The sequence below is a fragment of the Bubalus kerabau genome, chromosome 13, assembly GCF_029407905.1.
Source record: "Bubalus kerabau isolate K-KA32 ecotype Philippines breed swamp buffalo chromosome 13, PCC_UOA_SB_1v2, whole genome shotgun sequence".
NCBI lineage: Eukaryota > Metazoa > Chordata > Mammalia > Artiodactyla > Bovidae > Bubalus > Bubalus kerabau.
Window position 1 is genome coordinate 76594171 of NC_073636.1, and position 22163 is coordinate 76616333.

Consider the following 22163-nt stretch of genomic DNA (forward strand, 5'->3'; position numbering starts at 1 on the left):
AGGTTTTAATGTCTCCCAAATGCCTGGTACTTCCACCTTTCTTGATAAAGAGTTTCAGAGATGCTTGCTTAGCAGATCTTCATGAATCAATCCTTCTAAGCCTCCCAACTCACTTCTACTAAGAAAAGAGCTAAGACTAATAAGGGTGGTTGTGTAATTTTTGAGTCCTGTTTCAGTTCAACATTTAGAGTACTCTACTTGGTTTCCAGCGGATAATGTCATCATTAGGCTATTCTCTCCATGTTACGTTTTTCAGCACACTGTCACACACACCATCTTCACTCTGTCCTCACCATCCCCCAGAGAGGCACTCAGGGCAGACCCCACTAGTCCTAGTGGACAGATGAGAAAACGAAGCTTAAAAGACTCATCTGACCCCTCGAGTCCAGAAGCAAGGACTCCCACCCGGGTGTCCTAGCACTTTCTCTCACCCCTATGCCCCACAGAAGATGAAGCTGAATGCAAAAGAGATTCTGATGATTCAGTGACCCCCTCAGAGAACATTCTCTGTAATTCAAAATAACTTCTGCCAAACAAACTTATGATTACCAGGGAGTAAAGGGAGCGGGGGATGAATTGGAAGATTATGATTGACATATACACATTACTATATATAAAATAGATGGGCCTCCCCAGCGGCTCAGCGATAAAGAATCCACCAGGAGACTCAGGTCTGGATCTTCCTGGTTCAGGAAGTGGTTCAGGAAATGGCAACCCACTCCAGTATTCTTGCCCGGGAAATTCCATGGACAGAGGAGCCTGGTGGGCTACAGGAAATGGGGTCGCAAAAGGGTTGGACGTGACTGAGTGACTACACAACAATACATAAAACAGAAGACTAACAAGGACCTACCATATAGCACATGGAACTCTACTTAATACTCTGTAATGAACTCTACGGGAAAAGAACCTAAAAAAGACTGGATATACGTTATGTGCCTGTTTCTCTTTGCTGTATGCCTGAAACTAACACATTATAAACCAACAATACACCAGTAAAAATTAAAAAAAAAAAGTAACTTCTGCTAATGCAAAAAAGTAGAGCGGAAAAAAAAAATCTAAAATTTAGGGAGACAACTAGAAACATAATACAGGGGGCAGGAAAAGATAACAGCATATAGAGTAAGGGCTTCTCAACTCAGATGGGTTAGGGTTAGGGTTAGGGTTAGGGTTGGTTGTGGGGACCTGCTCCTGTGCACTGGAGGATTTGTGGCATCATTCGGGGGCACCCCCACCCGCCACGCACCAAACTGGGACAACCAAAAGTGTCTCCAAGCACTGCCCAAGGTCCCCGAGTGGGGCGCAAAACTGCCCTCAGTTGAGAGTCACCCAGGAAGAGGCCTGCTCTCTGCCTAGGAAAATGGGTGCTTGAATTTCTACAGGGGAGGGTGTGAAAGTGGAGGGGCTAGGGGAGGGGAAGACGGAGGAAGCCCCAGAGAGATAAACTGGACCTATCAAGCAAGCAGAACGATTTCTAGCCCGAGTGGGGTCCTCCAGGATGCGCTGCGGCTTTCTGCAAGATAGCAGGAAGGCGTATTTGAGGGCCCAACTTCCTTTCAGTAAGTTAATAATAGAACAGGAAGAGGCATGAAAACCTCAATGAAACTAGAAGAATCAGAATGTGACAGCTCATCATCTCTTGAGCGGGCAACCCAAGTCCTTTCCATCTAACAGAAGCCAGGATATTGCCCCTTGAGAAGTTAAACTCCCCTCCTCCATGTCCCTGCCCCTACCCCCACCTGGCCAGGGGTGGGCGTTCCTGGGAGGACCAAGAGGCGGGCAGACCAGGCTGCCCTTTTTTTAGGAGGGTTCATCCTTGATGAGAACTAGCTGGCTGGGAATCACCTTGCCAATCAGATACGGGCCTTATCTGCTGCTTGTAAGTGTTTTCTGGGCCATAAAAATAACCTGATAAATATGCAACATTTAATAAAAGGAAAGGCAAATCATTTCAGGTAGAATGAGTTATGATTTTTTTTCTCCCCCACGTGCACAAGGTGTGTTCTCAGAGTCAGGCAAGCAGGTTGAACACGCGTTGCTCTAGGACTAACTGCAAGCTCCGAGCACACACGTTCTTATGTCCCTGCTCCTTCCACAGGTCAGCTTAATGAGAAACAGACAGCCTTGTTCATCGGCTTCTGGAACACCCCAGCCTATACCAGCAGCCAACAAACCTTCTCTACGAAAGGGTTCTATAAAGATAGGAGGTGAACAGCTGAGGCTTTGCAGGTCGAATGGTCTCTACTGCAACACTCTTGTCACAGGAGAGCAGAAGTGACTACAAACGAGGTGTCACTAAGTGGACGTGGCTTTGTGCCTGTAAACTTCATTTACAGAAACAGGCGCTGGGCCACACCTGGTCTGTGAAAACCAGAGAACATGTCTGGGGAGGACCACAGACTCAAATGCCTTCTGGGGCCACACAGGAAACACAGAGGAAGGAAAACTGTCCTCATTCCAGCCTGTGTTTTCCTGCATTTGATAAAAATACACAAGGGCTGCAAAATAAAGAAAAACTGCTCGGCCCTGGAGCATGAGGATGGTGCTGGAGAGAAACAGCAGGAGGGCAGAGCATCCTCAAGGCCCTCGGCTCCAGTGATCGGCAATCCTACTGACTGTCCCCTGATCTATCTTGGCTGTTAATATACTGCTCCCACCCAATAAGGAACCTGTTTTTAAGACAATGCATGTGCTGTGTGCTGTGCGTAGTCGTGTCCCACTCTTCGCGACCCCATGGACCGCAGGCTCCTCTGTCCATGGGGATTCTCCAGGCAAGAACACTGGAGTGGGTTGCCATGCTCTCTTCCAGAGCATGTTCCCAACCCAGGGATCGAACCCAGGTCTCCCACACTGCAGGCGAATTCTTTACAGTCTGAGCCACCAGGGAAGCCCAAGACAACGCATGGGCCCAACAAAATAAGTCCCAGCTCGCCTCCTTATGAATATGTATAGCCCTGAACTCAGAGGAGGCAACAGGGGCCCTGTCATTTCTCTGCCATATTTGATCAAAGGTACACCTTAGGTCATTATGCACAAATCTGTTAGCAGATTATTGCTCAATACTTGAATAAGAAAGAAAAGAAGTAAAGAGAGGAGGGAGAGAGAACCTCCCAAAGGATTCAAACTCAAAAATGTCCTAAGAACTGCAGATAGACTGGTATTTCTCAACAAAGGTCCAATGTCACTTGAGAAAAGGTATTTCTCACCCCATCTACCAGAGGTCATTCAGCAACCTGACCCTCCTCCACACACCAGAAGCATCCTTCCAGGCTCTGGGGTGTCCCCCATCCCCAGTTCCAAGAAAAAAGCGCCTACATACTTTCTCACCTTTGTTAGAAGGTGAAACAAGATGATGGTGGTCCATTCCAGGTGGCGAAATCTTGGTGGTCCAGTGGTTAAGAATCCCCACCTCTCAATGCAGGGTACACGAATCTGATCCCTGGTCCAGGAAGATCCCACATGCCTCAGAGCAACTAAGCCCGCAGGCCGAAACTACTGAGGCCCTCAAGCCTAGAGCCTGTGCCCAGCAACGAGAGAGGCTGCTGCAATGAGAAGCGCTCGCACCACAAAGAGCAGCCCCTGTTCCCCACAATCAGAGAAGGCCCGCGTGCAGGAATGAAGACTCACCACCGCCAAAAAATAAAATCAGTAAGTCTTTTTTTAAAAAAGGTATTTTAAAGAAGTAAAATCAGTAAACAAAAAGGTTGAAAAAAATTAAATACAAACCTTAGAACCCTTCCCCTAAAAGTAAAGTGTGTTCTAAAGTTCTTCTTAAAACTCTTAGAACTCCCCTAAAAGTACTCCCGCATTCCAGGCAGAGGCTTTAACCTAAAGTAATGAGCCCCCAATACATGAAAAATGGGTGGAAACTTAAAACCCGTAACTCTACTTCATAATAACCCATCTCTACCAAAAACAGGAAAATATGAGGGCGGTGGGGGGAGTTATTATGCTAGAATGGTTTTCTTTTTAGAACAATGGAACACAGAGAAATTTCAGCGTGAAGAAAAACAAGAAAGGGATGAAGAATTTTGATATATACCAAAAATCAAGAGTATGAACGCCTAGAGAGCACTAAAGGCAGAAGGAATGAGCAAAGCTGGCAGGGGACACCACTATAGGGAGGGATGGGGAGTGCAGAAAGATAGAGCACACAGATTCAGTGTCCAGCTATTGTTGGATTTTTCTGAGTTTTTGTAGGAACTATAAGTTGATATTGACATCTCATGATCATCAAATGTTGATGACTAGCAGAAATTACATTGGTAAAACCTAGCATATGGAGACATACATTTTGCATTTAATTCCATAACTTTTTTCCAATTCTGTAATCTAAAAGAAGAAAGAAAAGGGAAAGAGAAGATAAAAAAAGAGTCCAGAAGAATTTTTTTTTAAGGATTTAAGTTACCCTTAGGAAAACAGACTGTGCTCAAGGGAAGCTGCCTCGAGGGAAGGTTTGCATAGTTTATGCAAACACTATAAACTAGAGTGAATTATGGGGTCAAGGGTCAGGAATTTCTTTTCTTTACAGTTCAGGCTATTTCTCTGTTGCCAACTCCTGGCAGTTCAGCCCCAGGGAGTTTTAGATGTGAAAAACAAAAACCTACAATCAACCTTAGAATGTTCCTTCCCAGTTCAAACCCCCATTTTACCAGGATGGGAAAGCAACTGACAAGGTCATTTCCCAGATGCAGTGGGGCAGGAAGGAGTCTGGACAACAGGTCTGGACCCCTTCTCCTCCAGAGACACGGCTCTGTAAACTCTCATCACTATGGAAGATGACCGATTCTGCAGACGTATAGTCACGCCCTGTGTCCGGCCACCCCTGCTGCTCGGCTCCACATGCACGGTGCGTTCTGTATTCATGAGCTCCCCCTGCGTCAAGCTCTGGGGTGACAGCAGCCACTGGCCACTTTCTGGCCACAGATTTACAAATACACCATTGTGGTCATGAGGTTTAAGTGTTAAGAGGACCCGTGGATGAGGAAGGGGGAAAAGAAAATCTGTGAATTGCCTAAGTTGGTCAGATTCTAGGAAGAGAGATGTGAGCCAATTCTTTTTAATTTTTTTTTTTTTTTTAATGTGAGCCAATTCTTAAAGGACAGGAGGAAGTCACTGAGCGCACACACACAGAGAACCACTAGGAGACTCTCTCTCCCCAGAGGACAATATCTGCTTCGTGACTTTACTGATGATAACTGGTAAAAGAGGGCTTGCCTTAAATTAAGATTCGAGGATTATTTATAGCCTTTGTGTTTCTTAGTCTTCAAGCCCAACAGCTATGGGATGGCTAATGGTGATGGGGGGTGGGGGACCGGGGGTGGGGTGGGGGCAGCAGCTTCAAGCCAGACAGGCAGACCTATGCTTCTTGCTATAAAGCCTTGGGGAAGTAACTTAACCTCTCTGCCAGTAAAACAGAGACGACTACCCCTCCTCACAGCATCGTTACAAACATTTACACAAAAAAAGGCTTATGAAAGGACAGGCACACTGCAAGTTCTGCTTTTAGTATTAGTCTCACCAACACTATTACTGAGCCACCATAGCTCACTTGGTAAAGAATCCGCCTGCAATGCAGGAGACCCTGGTTCGATTCCTGGGTTGGGAAGGTCCCCTGGAGAAGGGACAGGCTGCCCACTCCAGTATTCTTTGTCTTCCCTGGTGGCTCAGCTGGTAAAGAATCCGCCCACAATGCGGGAGACCTGGGTTCGAAACCTGGGTTGGGAAGATGCCCTGGAGAAGGGAAAGGCTATATATCCACTCCAGTATTCTGGCCTGGAGGATTCAGGGCTGTACAGTCAATGGGATCACAAAGAGTCGGATGTGACTTACGACTTTCGCTCACTTTTCCAACACTGTTAATGATCTTTCAAATTGCAATTTGAAATGATCTTTTCAAATGCTCTTGATCAAGATCTTGAAATGATCAAGATCACTGAAAAGAAGTGATCTTTTCCAATTGCAAAAACTTATTTAGAAGCTATCAGTTTCTCCTGTGATGGAAGTTCCAACTCATTAAACCTGGGCTGACCAACATGGCAGCTATAAACCAGAGGTGGCCACGTAAATTTAAATTCAATTAAAAATTCAGTTGCTCAGGCACAGCTGCCACTTTTACAAGTGCTGTGGCCACACGTGGCTTCTGGCTATCACACTGAACAGCACAGGCCTGGAACATTTCCAGAGCTATTTAATTATTTCACAGATAGTCTGTGTGATTATTTCACTTAGTGTAGACTCTCGCTTAACTTTTATTATTTATGTCATTTAGTTCAATTCCTCTTCACAACAGCCCTGCGAGTTTGGTAGCAGTAAGATCATTATTCTCATTTCAGAAAATGAGAAAATGAAGCACAAAGAGGTTAACCTGCCCACAGCCACAGGGCAGCAGCCGCGCTGGCATTTCACTGTGTAATTTGGAGAGAAAATAGATTCGTGCCCAGAAACGGCCCCTCTCAGAGTCCCGGGCATTTAACCGTTGCTGGGTTCCTTCCCGTGAAAGCAACAATCTTATTTTATTCGACCTCAAATCCCCAGGGCCCACTTCCATATCCATAATCTGCACAAATGTGTGAATACATCCCAAGGAATCTCCTCTAAAATGGTTATCAGGAAACCGGGCATCCTGCTTGCTCCACGCTAGGAGACTCGACCTCATGGACCACAAAAGCACCTCTCATCTTTCTAAGTCAGAAGAGTAGCTAGTTTGCAGCACAGAATTTTAGAGCTAGAAGGTCCCCGAGATAAGATATAAGATGGCGAATCGATGTTTGCATCGAGGATGGGGTCTGCCAGGGACCGGGCACTCTGAGAAGAGATGGGGACCAATTACCCAAGTCGCGGTGGGCAGTGGGTTGGGAGGGTGGCTGTCTCTCACCACAGTCCTAAACCCATTCTTTTACAGATGAGAAAATTGACACCAGAAGGGAGCACAGGCCTCAGCCATACCACACCCTCCAGGCAGAACTCCACACTGTCCTACCAGCCCAGCCTGGCAGGGTAACACCCTCAGGCTACGAGGGCAAACAGTGCCAACATGAGAAAAAAAGAAATCCAAGGAAAATCCCCAAATCCTAGAGCATGGTATCTCTATCTTATCTGGGTCACTGCCCTGTCCCCACAAAGAGATCTGAAAAGCCACTGGGAATTTCTCCCCAGGCCCATTTTGAGCTCCCCTTTCTGTCCTATGCAAATGACAGCTGGAGCAAGGCAGCTTCCTAAATGCCAAGCAGCCGGGCAGTTAGAGAAACAGCAGCCTGTGTCTGCAGCCCCGCCCCACCCTCTAGAGTGCAGACGCCATTCCCGGGCCTCTTACCTGCTCCTTATTGTTGCTGTTCAGTAAGCCGGGTTTCTTTTTCTTTTTAATGGGACTCGTGGATGTGTCCTGTGGCGAGTGGCCATTGGAGGAATGAGGAGGGCTGGGGAACTTTCTTTTCTGGGCTGTTCTCTCTGTGGAGCCAGGATCTGAAAGAGACACACAGGATCACGTATTTTAACGCAGTCAGGACTAGGCCCCGCAGTAAGCGGGGTGTGGAGGACACACTCATTTTGTCCCCAAACTTAATGCTATCTTATTGATCCTCCTAGAATATACTTACCCCACTGTCTTCATCGCATGTCTCAAAGAGGTAAGACGGTCTTTCTTTTGCATACATAACATTTCTGTGAAATTTGTAATTTATGGCCAAAATAAAAAAATTGAGAAACTTCACATAATACCCTAGATTTGGGGCTTCTATTTAAAAAAAAAAAAAATCAGAGCCTGCAGGGCCTTATACAACCAGATAGAGCTGAACACTTGCCAGCCACTTTTTAGAAGGGAATATGCCCTCTATTTTGCCCAAATCCCCACCATTCCCTTTGTTGATAAAGGTCCATCTAGTCAAAGTTATGGTTTTCCAGTAGTCATGTATGGCTGTGAGAGTTGGACCATAAAGAAGACTGAATGCCAGAGAACTGACGCTTTCGAACTGTAGTGTTGGTGAAGACTCTTGAGAGTTTCTTGGACTGCAAGGAGATCAAACCAGTCAATCCTAAAGGAAATCAAATCATTGGAAGGACTGATGCTGAAGCTCCAATACTTTGGCCACCTGATGCAAAGAGCCAACTCATTGGAAAAGACCCTGATGCTGGGGAAGACTGAAGGCGAAAGGAGAAGGGGGCAGCAGAGGATGAGATGGTTGGATGGTATCACTGACCCAATGGACATGAATTTGGGAGACAGTGAAGGACAGGGAAGCCGGATGTGCTGCAGCCCATGGGGTCACAAACAGTCAGACATGACTTAGCGACTGAACAAGAACCACCACCAGCCTTCCCTACTGTGTCCCTGTTGACCAGGTCATGAACCAGCAGCCATGAGCTGCACACACCCAAGAAAAGAAAGTGAAGTCGCTCAGTTGTGCCCAACTCTTTGCAACCCCATGGACTATAGCCTACCAGGCTCCTCTGTCCATGGAATTTTCCAGGCAAGAGTACTGGAGTGGGTTGCCATTTCCTTCTCCAGGGTATCTTCCCAACCCAGGGATCAAACCCAGGTCCCCCGCATTACAGGCAGACGCTTTACCGTCTGAGCTACCAGAGTCACAAACCCAAGGCTGATGGCAAAAGCAGGAAACCATGAGAGACAGGCCAAGAAAAGAAGGCCACATACTTTTAAGAAAATGAAGGCAAACATAACTCGTGGTAGAAGACAAATATTTATTCACGTTTATCAGATTAACAAAGTATAACTATGTAAAAAATATACATATACCCCACCCACAGGAGTTCCCATGACCCAATCACCCGTAGATAACTTGTTTGTGACTATCCTCCAAACAGAGATCAACAGAAAGCTGCATTCTCACCCGCGTCTCATCTGAAAAATACCAACGCCACCCTCGACAATCCGTTTCTATTTTTATTCTCCCCGTACCTCATTTTAACACAAACATTCACACAACCATCCTATCTTCACCTGCAAAGATCTGAATCCGTTTCATGCCTGATGGCTCTCCCACTAGCTGACGGAGGCCTGGAGCCCCTGCTATGCTTGAGGAATGAAAACTCCAGGGACCAGAAGAGCACAGGACTGTGCCAAGAACACAGGTGGCAGAATGGGATACAGAGTTCAGAAAGATGACTATCTGCGAAGATGGCCTGATGACGTTCCCCAGTTCCAGGGTTAACTCTCGGGCAAGTCCCAGCATGCGGGCTCTGCTGTGTGTAACCAGCCTGTGTCTGGGATGGTGGCCAGAGCTGCTAGGGCAGATCACCATGGTCCAAGGGCTGGAGCACCCTCCAGCATGCTTCAGACAATGGACCACTTTTGCAAAATCCAATCCACACCAGGGAGTTCTCTCTGCTCACCAGGCAGGCTGCAGGAAAATCCTGAACAAATGTTTGGAGTGCTGCACTGAGACCAGCCCCGAGAGGAAATTAAATGCTAACCACAGGCACCTTGAGGGAGAAGAGACCTCCGAGTCAAGGGGCCACCCCACAGACATCAAAACAGCGGCCTGGAGAGCCCAAAGGGATGGCTCAGAGGCACACAACAGCTAGTTAGTGGGGAAATGCACTAAAAAGATGTAGCCTAGGATTGGCAAGTTTCCCCGGTGAGAACCTCCTCTCATTCCCACAGGGATCCTCACCTCACATCACCATCATACGTGAAAATGCGCACGTTCTCCAGAGGGTCTCTGACCTAACAATCTCCTCCTAGAAACATTCTACAGGCCTGGTCACAGGGCAGCAAAGCATATACAAGATGATTCAACTGCAGCACTTGGTGTTACAGCTAAGACTAGAAAGGACTTCCGTGTCCACAAACTGGGAGTTGGCCTGAACATACAGTGGGATACAGCCATGAAGAAGAACAAATCACCTTGAGACAAACTGCTGTGTGATAATCTCCGAGCTTCTGGGTCAGGTTAAACAGCATGCAAATACCAATGACGTTCTCCACAGAACTAAAAAAATTACAATTTTAAAATCTGTATAGGAACACAAAGACCCTGAATAGCCAAAACAATCTTGAGAAAGAAGAACGGAGCTGGAGGAATCACACTCTCTGACTTCAGACTATATTATTTAATACAAAGCTACACTCATCACAACACTTTGGTACTGGCATAAAAACAAGACACATAGATCAATGCAACAAGACAGAGAGCCCAAAAATAAACCCACACACTTATGGTCGATCTATGACAAAGGAGGCAAGAATATACAATGGAGAAAAGACAGTCTCTTCAATAAGCGGTACTGGGAAAACTGCACAGCTACATGTAGAATAAAATTAGAACATTCTCTAACACCATATACAAAAAAGTAATGCAGTCTAGCACCCTTAATAGACCAAAAGACACAGCCCAAAAAAGATGGGTTGGTTTGAATTAGCTTGGTTTTTTTCGGGGTTTTTTTTTTTTCTCCTCCATTTTGTTTGGGTTTTTTGTTTCTTTTTGAAAAAGATGTTTTCATATATACTCATATTTACATAAGCCTAAAATACTCCTAGTTGAACCCAAAAGCGTAAGTTCTTAATGGGGACCGGAGGTTGCCTCGGCGGAGGAAAATCTGCAAGGAGTGGACGCAGGACTTCTTTCATCTTTCCACTGTGTATCCTGCTGTACTTGACCATGTTCCTGAACTACTTTAACAAAATAAGGAAAAATAAAAAGGAAGTATTTAGAAGGTACAGTGTCATATTTAAAAAAAAAACAAACAGTAGGTGCAAACCAAAGCCAGTAATGAGCAAATGACAGAGGCCTGACTCAGGATAAAAAATGTGACCAGATGTACAAGCTTAGGGTTGATCCGTGCAGGCCTACAAACCCCAGGAAGGAGCTTGAAATTTGTTCTGTGTGCATCTAATAAAACCAAATAACCCCATTTATGTATCAGAGGACAGGTGTTTAACAAAATCATTTTGGGGGCTCAAAGGAGATGTGTCCCAGAAGAAATGGTACCCGGGCCAGGCAAAACTGAAAGCTGCTGGGCCAAGGTGTTGCTTCTGTACGTACTGTTCCCTTAGTGTACAAAGTTTGAAAGAGGAGAGCACATGAGCAAAGTCAGGCCAGTGGAAAGCTAGGAAAGTGTTTGGGGAAAACACAAATAACCACTGACTCTTGAACAACAGGGGTTGGGCCCTCAACCACCACCGCAGTTGAAAATCCACATACTGCTATCTCTGCCTCAAAAACAAAGGAATTGATAAAGGACTCACCAAAAAGCAGGAAGCTGAAGCAATCTGGATAGAATCAGGACTCAAGCCCTGGTTTTTTGTGATCCCACATACTGTGATCTGTAATCAAACACAAACTTTTCCCCGCACTTAAAAATTGGTAAAATGAAAATGTGTGCGTGCTCACTCAGTTGCGTCCGACTCTTTGTGACCCCCATGGACTGCAGCCTGCCAGGCTCCTCTGTCCATGGGATTTCCCAGGCAAGAAAATTGGAGTGCGTTGCCATTTCCTACTCCAGGGGATCTTCCTGACCCAGGGATTCAACCTGTGTGGCCTGCATTGGCAGGCCGATTCTTTATCATTGAGCCACCCGGGAAGCCCAAAATGAAAAGACAAGTATTCTACGTATTGAAAAAAAATCCACGTGTAAGTGGATCAGAGTAGATTCAACACATGTTCTTCAAGAGTCAAGTTTAGCGTATCGATGTTTCTCGATGGAGTACTAGTGGATTTTGGAAAGGATGGCCCCTCCTCATAGCAAGGACAACCCCAGCCCCCTCATACCCGCTGCCATTGACGGTCCCAAACACTGTGACAAACAAAAGCACCCCCAAATACTTCCTGAACCCTCCCAGGAGTGATACCAGCCTCCTGGAGCACCTCAGAGCTAGAGTATGGGGCACAGTGGATGGAACCCACAGCCCAGCCCACGCCTGGTCAACCTCGGGCCAGAAATGGCTCCAGCTCCTCCCTGAGCCATCTAAATCATCCGCCTGTGGCTGAGATCTCCTAGGACAATGGTTCCCCATGCAAGTGTTGTTCCCACACTAGCTGCAGCATCACCTATGAATTTGCCGGAAATGCATGTTCTCAGGCTCCATGTCAGATCTACAGAATCAGAAACTGGAGCAAGGCCCAGCAATCTGGGGTTTAGGCAGGCTTCTGGAGGATTCGGGAGCACGCTAATTTGAGCTGCTCTCGCCTATGTGTTTGGGAGACAGAGTCTGAGTTCTCCAGTCTCAAGAATTGCCCTTATACCTGTGGCGGATTCATTTTGATATCTGGCAAAACTAATACAATTTTGTAAAGTTTAAAAATAAAATAAAATTTAAAAAACAAACAAACAAAAATAAATAAACAAATGTAAAAAAAAAAAAAAAAAGAATTGCCTTGCCTTCCTCATCGCTATCTGGAGGGTTGGTTCAGGACCCCAGGAAACAGAAGCCAAGAATGAGGCAAGGAGAAAGAATTGAAACAGCTGAACAACTTTGCCTCCTTCTCAGGGCCTCGGGGACACATCTGTAAAATGGGAGGAAAGGTAAGGAAAGGGACCAGACCAGTTCTTACCTGGAGTCCATGAAAGTGCCTCAAGGCCCCATGAGCTACCTGCCACAGTTCTATACGTGGATGCAGCTTCCTGAGAAAGGGGGCCTGAGCCTATTTCACCTTCTTAAAGGTGAATCGACTCTAAAGATCAAAAAGCTATAGGACCAGAGGATCCTAAAGTCTTTTAACTTTGAAATTCTTTAATGATACATGAAAGAGTAGGATGGGGCAGGGGGGGTGGGAGTCACTAGAAATTAATATACTCATAAGCCATTGAGAGTGGAGGAAGCAGTTTTCCCCAAGGCCACGGGGAAATAAAAGGGCAGGAGGGTCTAACTCAGTGAGAGGAGGGGGTCTGACCCAAGGCTGCCCACACCCCAGAGGATCCTCAACCTTCTAGTCTGAGCAAAACAGAAGAAAATGCCCAATTCTGTTCACGGTTACACATACAGCAACTCACTCCAGAGTTAAGGTGAGTATCTGTACAGTGGCTGTATCCAAGGGGATACAAGAAATTTAATAGGATCCAAACAACAGACACATCTGTCAACAGCAGAGGCTCTCACTGAAGCCTCTTAGGGAGAAAAACTGAGAAATGCCTGTTGGATTCAGTGTCCTTCTGAGATACGAGACAGCAGGCCGGCAGCATTCCGATTACCAGCCTACCCACTCCAGTGGAGGCCAGGCCTCTGCTGGTGATAGAATGGTGGGTGGGAACCTTGCTGTAGTCATGGTAACAAAGCTGCCTTGAAGACCTTTTCCAGAAAGCTGAGTCAAAGGTTTTTGGGGTTTTTTTCCCTTTTTGATGATTTAATTCTGACAGGGACATATTTCTAAATGCATTTCATGTATAAATTTGGAATGATGATGATACACACCCACTGTGCACCGAATCACCCGGGAAACGGTTCACCCTTGATCTGAGAGACCTTCCTGGCAAAGTGGCAGGACCTGGGATGCTCTGGGCCTGGCCCACGCCCACTCCCCCAAAGTCAGTCTGGTTCTGAAGGAGTTAACATGGGCAAGAGAGCAGAGCAGAGAAGAAAAGGCCAGGAGCTGTGACTCAGGAAAACAGCTTGGCATGGAGCAGGAAGCAGGAGAATTTCCCCTCCTGTGACATTTCGCTGAAATCTTAATAATATGGCAAGTCTCCTGGGTATTAGGAGCCAGGCTTGTGACGCCATCCTCCCCGAACCCGGGTCTTGTGAAAGGCCAGAAATAATCCCACTCAGCCCTTCCTAGATGTCCCTTGACACAAGGGACGCCCTCCTCCCAGATAACGCACCCACAGGTAGTAACAGCTAAGATGCGCTTGTGTTGTACACAATGCACCAAGCCCTGTTCAAAATGCCTCCCGTGTCCTTCCCTCTAAGTCACTGGCCCAAGAGCACACAAGCGGCCAGGCTGGGATTCAAGCCCAGGCAGCAGAACTCCAAGGCCCACGGGTTGGGCCTCACCCCAGGGAGAGAGGCTTGCCTCAGGTCTGTTGCCCGAAAACTTCCTAATTCAGGGTCTTTGTGTTCAACAGCACACACTCCTTTTGCTCCGATCACGCGGGCTGTGGGGGTTGGGGTGCTCCAGGAACCAGGAGGAAGATGGAAAATTGTGACTGTGTCACCTGCAACGATGCACGGTATTGAAGCACATCCCACCTCCCAACCCTCACAGGTGGCACCACAGCCTGGCTGGCATCACAGAACAGGCCAGTGGGGAGCGGCGCTCCACGGCCATCTGCCTTCCCCCACCGCTCCTCCCCAGTGTCCATCCATCCATCCATCCAGGCACCCCTGCCCCCACCCACATCCGGCACCTGAGTCACAGCTCCCCCGCCCTTCTCCAGAGTCCAGGAAATGACACACCAATTACAGGGAATTGTCTCCTCCAGAGAGGGAAGGGGCCCCAGCCGAAGGCCAGGCGCTTCCTGGGGAGGACCAGCCCAGTAGTGTGTTTTTATGGGTGTTAAATTTCCCTGATGCTATCAATAGCGAGGCGGCCAGGGAGGGGCTGAATGAAACAGGCCCGGACCAGCACCAAAGGCCACAGAGGTGGGGTGACCCACCATCAGCTGGCTGGAGATGGACAGTCTCAGGCAAACCCGGACAAGCTGGTCACCCTACACTGAAGTCAGGCCGGGCGGCACAGGATACAGGGCAGTCAGGACATGTGAGAGTGCAGTGTGGCTCTAAGCAAGTTCCTTAACCTCTCTGTGCCTCCATGCTTCCTTCCGGCAGATGGAGATGGCAGTACCCCATGGAGTAATCCACAGATTAAACAGAGTTAATTCATGAGATGCACTTGGTAAGACAGAGAGGAAGCACTGGATAAACTGCAGCTAGTTCTTTTAAAAAGCAACACACATCCACATCCCCCTTCTTTCTCATCTTCCTCCTCTTCCATCCTTCTCCAAAAACAGAGTCGATTTCTCCGAGAAAGCGTGTTAAATCAAGGCCACAAATTCTGTTATGGAAATACCAGCCTATATAAAGTGGAGACGGGAAAGAGCCCAGGACGTGATGTCTCCACGTCCATCAGATCGTACAGAGTCCAGGTTTCCCCCTGCCACAGCGAAGGCAGGGGCAGGGGCAGACCGGAGGCCTGCGGAGGCTCAACCACGAAAGCAGGCGCCATAGCTGCCCGCCTTCATCGTGGCCTCCTTCCAGCATGACCACAGGCCGCTCTTTACCAGGAGCAGCAGAGCCCAGTGCGGCTCATCCTTTCCGAGCCTTTCCCAAAGACGCAGAGCAGGTACCCTAACAGACCTCCCTCCCCAGGAATCCTTCAGGCCCTCTCCAGCCAGTCATTACATCATAATGAAACAAAAGCCCGGAATTTCCTCCAGGCCCGGAGCAGAAAAGGAGAGGAATCTAGAGCAAAACGTGGGGGCGGGGAGGGGACAACGGTTCTCTTGCCACGGACCAGGTCCCGGCCACGAGGAATCAGTGAGTGACCGAAACGCTCAGGTGAACAGTCTGCGGACCAGGGACCCACAAAAGCTGGAAGACACGGCCGCGACCTGGGCCTCCCAGGGAAAGGCCACCCTGGCCTAAGCCGGGCTCCTTTAAAGGTCTCCCGCATGTGACTGTGAACTTCCAAATCAGGGAAAGAAGGGCTGGAATGCAGATGAGGAAACGGGTCGTTCTCAACTTGGGGGACACGTCACTGGACCAGAATCTGGGTACCTCGGAGATCCAAGCGAGCGAGGGGCAGATAACCCTGCGAACGGGGCACTTACCTGCCATTGAGAAAGCTCTGCCGTTCGGAGGGCCTAGCCTCTCTTTAAAAGAGAACAGAGGCTCACACACGGCACACATTCCTGCTTCCGGATGCTCAGCGGCCTCTCCCAGGGGGAGGAGGAAGCGGCAGGGCCGGCAGGCTAAGAGTCACCGCTTCCCAGGCCGGCCAGCGGGGCCGGGACAGCCTCGCCTCCCTGCAATCAGACAGCCCGAGGCCCACGACAGGCCTCTGTGTCCCCCAGGCTTGCAGGCTCTCATTTATCACCCTCAGCAGACAGCGGCTCGGCTGAGCTGAAAATCTTCAGTGCCAGCACCAGAGAGCCATTTATTTCGCTGATGTGAATAAACACAACAAATTGCATGGTTCTACTTGGCCCGACTGAGAATATCAAAAGGGAGGGTGGGGGTGGGGGAATGAAAGTTGGGGTGGCTTGCATTTTGAAGGTGGTTTTTTTTTTTTTTTTTTCAATAATTGTCTCCAATTTAGTTCTGATGCGCCTCTCCCAGAAATGAGAAAACCATCTTCCCACTGTACAGACTCAGTCTCCCTCTCCCCCACCCTCCTCCCTTTCCACCTCCCTCTTTCTCCTCTCTCTCTCTCCCACCCAATAATGCAGAAGTGGTGATTAATGGGCACATTCATATGTAAAAGATGAACTTCCAAACTCTCCCGGCCAGACAGAGAGATGGCTTCCACCAAGGGAAGGAGAAGAGGCTGATTTACAAATGAATTCCCTGTTTAGCCTTCAATATCTAGAGGCAATGGCAACCCAGTAGCCCTTTCTCCTTCCCCCACCCCGCCTCCCCCAATCCCAGCTGGGATGAAGCCTCTGGAAAAAACGACAACATCTCAACAGGAATTTCCTGGTTCCCGAATGCCAAGCTCTTTCAGGCTTTACAGAGCGAAGGCAGGGCCAACTCCCTAAGAAAAAAACCCGCTGTGCCCCACCCACCCCCCTCAGCAGGTCTAGGCCCAGAAGGCTGGCAATCCAACGCGTGTACACAGACGAGGCCTTTAAAGACCCGCCAGACTGCCACAAAGAAAATGTGGAGGAACCAGTTGCCCCCGGCCTTTACAGTGCAGCTGGCAGAGGAGCAAGGTCGCAGGAGGAGTTGGTCCCAGCGCCCCAAGCCCGTGTGCATTATTTATCCGGGCGGCAGGGACTCGGCTCAGGTTCTGGAAAGCTCAGGTGCTGGTGGGTGGCTTTCAAACTGCAATGGGGAATTGCAGCATCAGAAGGCCAGTTCCGAAACAAAAAGACTGCCAGCCGCCAGCTAAAGTAGCAAAGTGGGCTGGAGAAGAAAGCGGCCACAGGGAAGGGGGTGGGCAGATGAAGAGGTGCTGCCCCCGGTGGTAACCAGGCAACGTTCCCCACCCACCCTGGGCGGGGTCTGGCCTCTCTATAAGTCGCCTTAATGAAGACAAAGAAAATTCTCTAGAAGACACCAGAGAAGAAGGGACAGGCCCTCTAGTCACCTGATTGCCTTTTTTCTTTTTTTTTTGGAGGAAGCAAAGATGTTAGGCCCAGAATGTCACTCAAATTACCCCGGTCAAAAGGACGCCCTAACATCACCTGGATATGGAGGCCCCCAGGCTTCAGCGTGTACAGAAGCATGGGTTAGCACAGCCAGTACAACACGCCGTCAGAGCAAAGTCAAAGATGGGCAGTGACTCCAATGTCATCCACAGGGGACTGACGCACCATCATAAAATGAAATAGGGAAGGAAGCACGTCTTTATGTACTGGCGTGGGGCAAAATCCAAGTGCAAAAAGGCCAGAAATAGAACCTGGGTGAAAGAAATAGGAGCTGCGTGGGCTCCGGGTTTGCAAAGGCCTGGAGGAACACCCAGGAAAATCAGCCAGCACGGAACTCCTCTTTGAATGCTTTCTGATCCCAGTCACGTATTTAACTATTTAAGGTATTTTTAAATGGCCATGGGGAGAAATGGATGATAACAAGATTTATGGGGCTCCCAGTACATGCCAGGGACCACGTCTGCACCCCACCCCCCGCACGCAGGAGAAATTCAGAACATCTCCCACACCCCACCACCCTCTCCCTACCCGGACATTAATGAGGAGCTGCTCTTAAGGGGCTCAGGTGTCTGAAACAGTGAAAAACTGGTTCTCAACCCGTTCCCCTCAGGGGACACTTGGCAATGTCTGGAGACAGTTCTGGCTGTCACAACCAGACAAAGAGAGGGGGTTGCTACCTGGACTCTGAGTCCAGGGGTGCTGCCCAACACCCCACCGTGCTCAGGTCAACTCCCATCCCAGTAAATGATCGGGAACAGGACATGTCAATAGCACCCGATGTTGAGAAAAACCCTGGCAGTAAAGAAACTAACAGGGAGCTGCCAGGCAGGTCTAACTCTGTGTCAATACACCACCCACGAAGGTTTCTGCAGCCATTAAGAAGGAAAATGATGCCTTATGTTTCACCTGGCGGCCCTGACTTCAGATTTCAAAGAGAAGAAAACAATGGGATCAGTCAGTCAACAAATAGTCACTGAGAAACTCCTAGACATCTGGGCTCCCTGAGAAACCACCCAGGGAAGGGCCCTGCCCCGCTGGGAGGACAGCCAGAGACAAACAGCACTAACAGCTCCCGTCGGTGGACCACGTATCACCTGCTCTCGACGAACCGACTGAGTCCCCACTGCAGCTCTAGGAGGCAGTGGGGCCAGAGACTCCCCCCGTTTTACTGATGAGGAAACTGAGGCCCAGAGAAAAGCAAGCCCAGGAGGAAGTGACTAGTAAATAATGGATACAGAATATATTCCACCTAGAAATACTGAATGAGAAACTGATTACAGATGGACAAAAAGCTGAGCAGGACAAATACCGGGAATTTGTGAATAACACACTGGGGAGAGAGCATAACCAGGAAAGGATCTCTGCGCTTTCTTTCTCAAACTTGGCTTGTGTGAGTCACAGCTGATATTTATTAAGAAGCTACTTTACAAATCCTCCCCCAAATCCCATGAGGTAAGGATGGTTTTTGTTTGGACTTTCTGCTTTGGTTCTTGGCCATACCACATGGCGTTTGGAACTTCCCCGACCAGGGATCAAACCTGGGCCCTGCAGTTAAAGCACAGAATCCTAAACCAACGGACCACCAGTGAAGTCCAACGATGATGGTTTTGTACCCATTTCATAGGTGAGAGGTGAAATTACCTGTGCCTTAAGGCACGCAGGCCAAAGCAGCAGGCTGGGGCTCCATCATAGCTGGGTCCCACTCCAAAGACAACACCCCCTCCCCCAAATCAGTAAGCTGACTTTCCTGAAGTCCAGGGTGTCACCTAGTAATTCTCCATCACTACGGGCATGTTTACCAGTGGGGGGCTTCCCTGGTAGCTGAGCTGGTAAAAAAAAAAATCCGCCTGCAATGCAGGAGACCCCAGTTCAATTTCTGGGTCAGAAAGATCCCCTAGAGAAGGGAATGGTTACCCACTCCAGTATTCTGGCCTGGAAAATTCCATGGACTGTATAGTCCATGGGATCACAAAGAGTCAGACACAACTGAGTGACTTTCACACACAAGGGCATGTTTGGTGCCAGCCAACGTCAACACAACGCTGTTGTTCAGCACATGGCCTTTGGAGCCATACCCCACCAGGTCTAAATCCGAGCCCTGTCACCAAGTCCTTCGGCAAGTGACTTAACCTCTGTGCCTAGTCAACCCAGCTGTTAACTGTTAAAGACTCTTCCTTCAAGGACTGTTAGGAATAAAAGAGGTCTTGTGAGCACAGTGAACAGCTCAAAACACCACCAGTTATTACTGGTAAGTAACCTCGGTGCCAGGGCAAAGACATAAACCCAGAAATCTCAAACCAGTTTCCCCCAATCATTTTGCCTCTTCACCTTGATTTGCCCCCCAATGAGCCCTTCCCAGCCTGTTCCTGAAAAGGGTTCACTGATGGGAAATACCAGACTTTCATAGTAAGTCCTCCCAGGCTGGCACAAGTTCAACCAAGCCAGCTTCAAATCCCCTCAGGGCTCAGGATTTCCTCCCAGATCAAAGAAGAAGCACCAGGTTGGTGGCCCACAGACCCAGCCCCGCCGTGACCTTCCACCCTAGGATGCCTCCTAACGCCCTCTCCTCCCTACTCAAGTGAGACTCAGGAAGCCTGGGTGAGCACTGGCCTCAGAATCCTAGTAATCCGCAACATGCGTGAAGAATGCCAGACCTGGCAGGGTCAGGATGGAGGCATGGAAGTGCCTACGTGGTGTCTGGCACACAGCAAGTGCTCTGCAGAGGGCTGTTCCTCCCCTGCCCACCCTCCTCCTGCCTGTTCCCACTTGGCCCGCCCTTCACAGTGGCCACCATCTTGATCCCAGCCCTGGGACTATTCACTTGCCCTTGCCAGCAGCCTTCTTCAAACCTAAAGAAAATAAGCCGTCCCCTACTTAAAACCCACTGCCAAGGGGCTTCCTGCAGACGCCCATCATCTTATCAGGACTCACCACACCCGCAGGGATCAGCCATGCCCATCTTTTTCCACCTTTCTTTTACTCAGTGCTAACCACAAACAGCTTCTTTTATGGCTCAGCTGGTAAAGAATCTGCCTGCAATGCGGGAGACCTGGGTTTGATCCCTTGGTTGGGAAGATCCCCTGGAGGAGGAAAAGGCTACCCCACTCCAGAATTCTGGCCTGGAGGGTCGCAAAGAGTCAGACACGACTGAGCAACTTTCACTTTTAACCACAAACAGCCCCGAAGGGCCAATCTCATTTGTCCTGGCTGATTCTTCAACCTGGCACGTCCTATGCCCAATCTTCCCATAGTTGGCAACTTCTACTTTTAGCCTCAATAGTCACCTCCCCAGAGAAGCCTTCCCTTACCAACCCAGTCTCCGTGCTTCTTCTATCATCTTAAAATAGTTTCCGCCCCCACAGCCCGCCCCTTCATTGAAGTCATCTCTAGCTGGAAATTATCAAAACATTCTCTTTTTTACTGATTCACTAGCTTATTGTGTCTCCTCCAGAATGCGAACTCAATCTCAGTTTTTCTGTCTTTCTTTGCTGTAGCTCAATGCCTGACACCCAATGTGGCTCAGAGGCAGTCCCCAAACACACTGGACCAGCTAAATGAAGTGTGATCACAGCCAACTCCAGTTTTTCTTCCCAGGTCTAAGCATTTGTCCCGGGAAACCAAGACGGCCAGAGGGTCTTGGTGAAGCGGGCAGGGAGGATTACACAAAAGGGAGCCTTGCCATTCCAGGGTCTGAAAGAAACTGAAGGAGGAAATTCCCTTTCAACAGGTACTCGGCTATTCTCGCTTCTGGCCTAAAGAGCCCATTTTCCCCAAAGGAGGAGATTAAATGAGGATTTATATCTTGAACGTGATGGGGCCTAGCAACTAAACTCAATTACAGCGAAACCAAAGGCGGAAAACTCAGAAGGGTTTTCTCTGGCCACTTATTTCCTAACTCCCTCCATTCTTCTTGGGGAGAGCTGTTGTTTCAGAAAGATTTAGTGTTAGAAAAGAATGACTTTCTCCAGGGAAAACACACTCCCAACTGGGAGACTCCCCACTGTGATGATCGTTTACCACACCTCTTAACCCAGATTCTTGTCCCTTTTTCTTATCAGACCTTTTTAAGGCCACCGAGGTTCTCTTTTCCACGCCTCCCTGAAGGCTCGCCTGGACTGTCCAGCATGGCCCTGCAAGATGAAAAAAGGGGCCCATCGCATGGGCACTCATCCATGGGAAGCCAGCAAGATGGGCTCAGCCTCAAAAAGGGGAGAGTAAAAAATGACTTCTCAAGTTCATCTTCCCTCCATCCCACTCAACAGGCATGCGACAAGAGAAATGAACTCTGCTCTCTTCTGTCTCCATCTCTGTTTCCCTGGGCTTCTCAGATAAAAGCATTTTCACCCGGCTTGAGGGGAGTCTCGATTTGAAAGATATTTGTCAAGTAACTCTCAGCAACTACTAATATGTCTGGTCTCAACCCAAGAAATAGCAGCCTGGTTTAAAAGATGGTCCCCATGTTCCTGTGTGGGTATGGGCGGTTACTAGAGGCTGGTTAAGAAGGTGAAGGGCAAAACCAGATCAGTCTTACTAGGAAGAGGGCCCAAGTGACAGCTGATGAAATGAGCCAGTGATCTAGAAGAGAAGCAATGGCCAGGAAATCATCTGAGCAAACTGACAGCCCTGGCCTGGGTGGGAGATGGCCCCACGGAAGGATTCCAGACTGCATCCAGCCCACCCCTCACAACTGTGTGATTCTTCAGTTGTTGATATTTAGAAATTGGGAAAAACTGATCTAGAAATCCAGATTACTAGCTCCTCTTTAAAAAAAGAAAATTAAGATCAAGCCACAAAAAGTCCCCATTTCCACATGGTACGATCCTCCAGGCTGCTTCCCCTACCCTTAGGATGGAACATGAAATTCCCCATTTGCCAAGGTTTCCATCATTCTTAACTGTCAA

General features: G+C 48.5%; 1 protein-coding gene and 1 long non-coding RNA gene across 31 annotated transcripts in view; one reads left to right on the top strand and one right to left on the bottom strand.

The window, feature by feature from the left end:
- The window catches only part of ZMYND8 (zinc finger MYND-type containing 8), a 140066-nt gene that overhangs the window by 76174 nt on the left and 41729 nt on the right, over positions 1-22163 (bottom strand). For 23 of the 30 annotated variants that reach the window (XM_055545204.1, XM_055545188.1, XM_055545206.1 and 20 more), the window contains one exon: positions 7316-7464. In XM_055545204.1, the coding sequence (XP_055401179.1) occupies positions 7316-7464 (149 nt within the window). Of the gene's footprint in view, positions 1-7315; positions 7465-7598; positions 7663-15723; positions 15958-18571; positions 18589-19916; positions 19935-20193; positions 20312-22163 lie in introns of those variants that run through there. The other 7 variants (XM_055545209.1, XM_055545210.1, XM_055545211.1 and 4 more) reach the window with 6 other exon arrangements.
- On the top strand, positions 19714-21452 carry LOC129626044 (uncharacterized). The gene is made up of 3 exons (XR_008701716.1): positions 19714-19860; positions 20757-20989; positions 21321-21452. It is a non-coding gene; the product is annotated as an uncharacterized LOC129626044 (long non-coding RNA).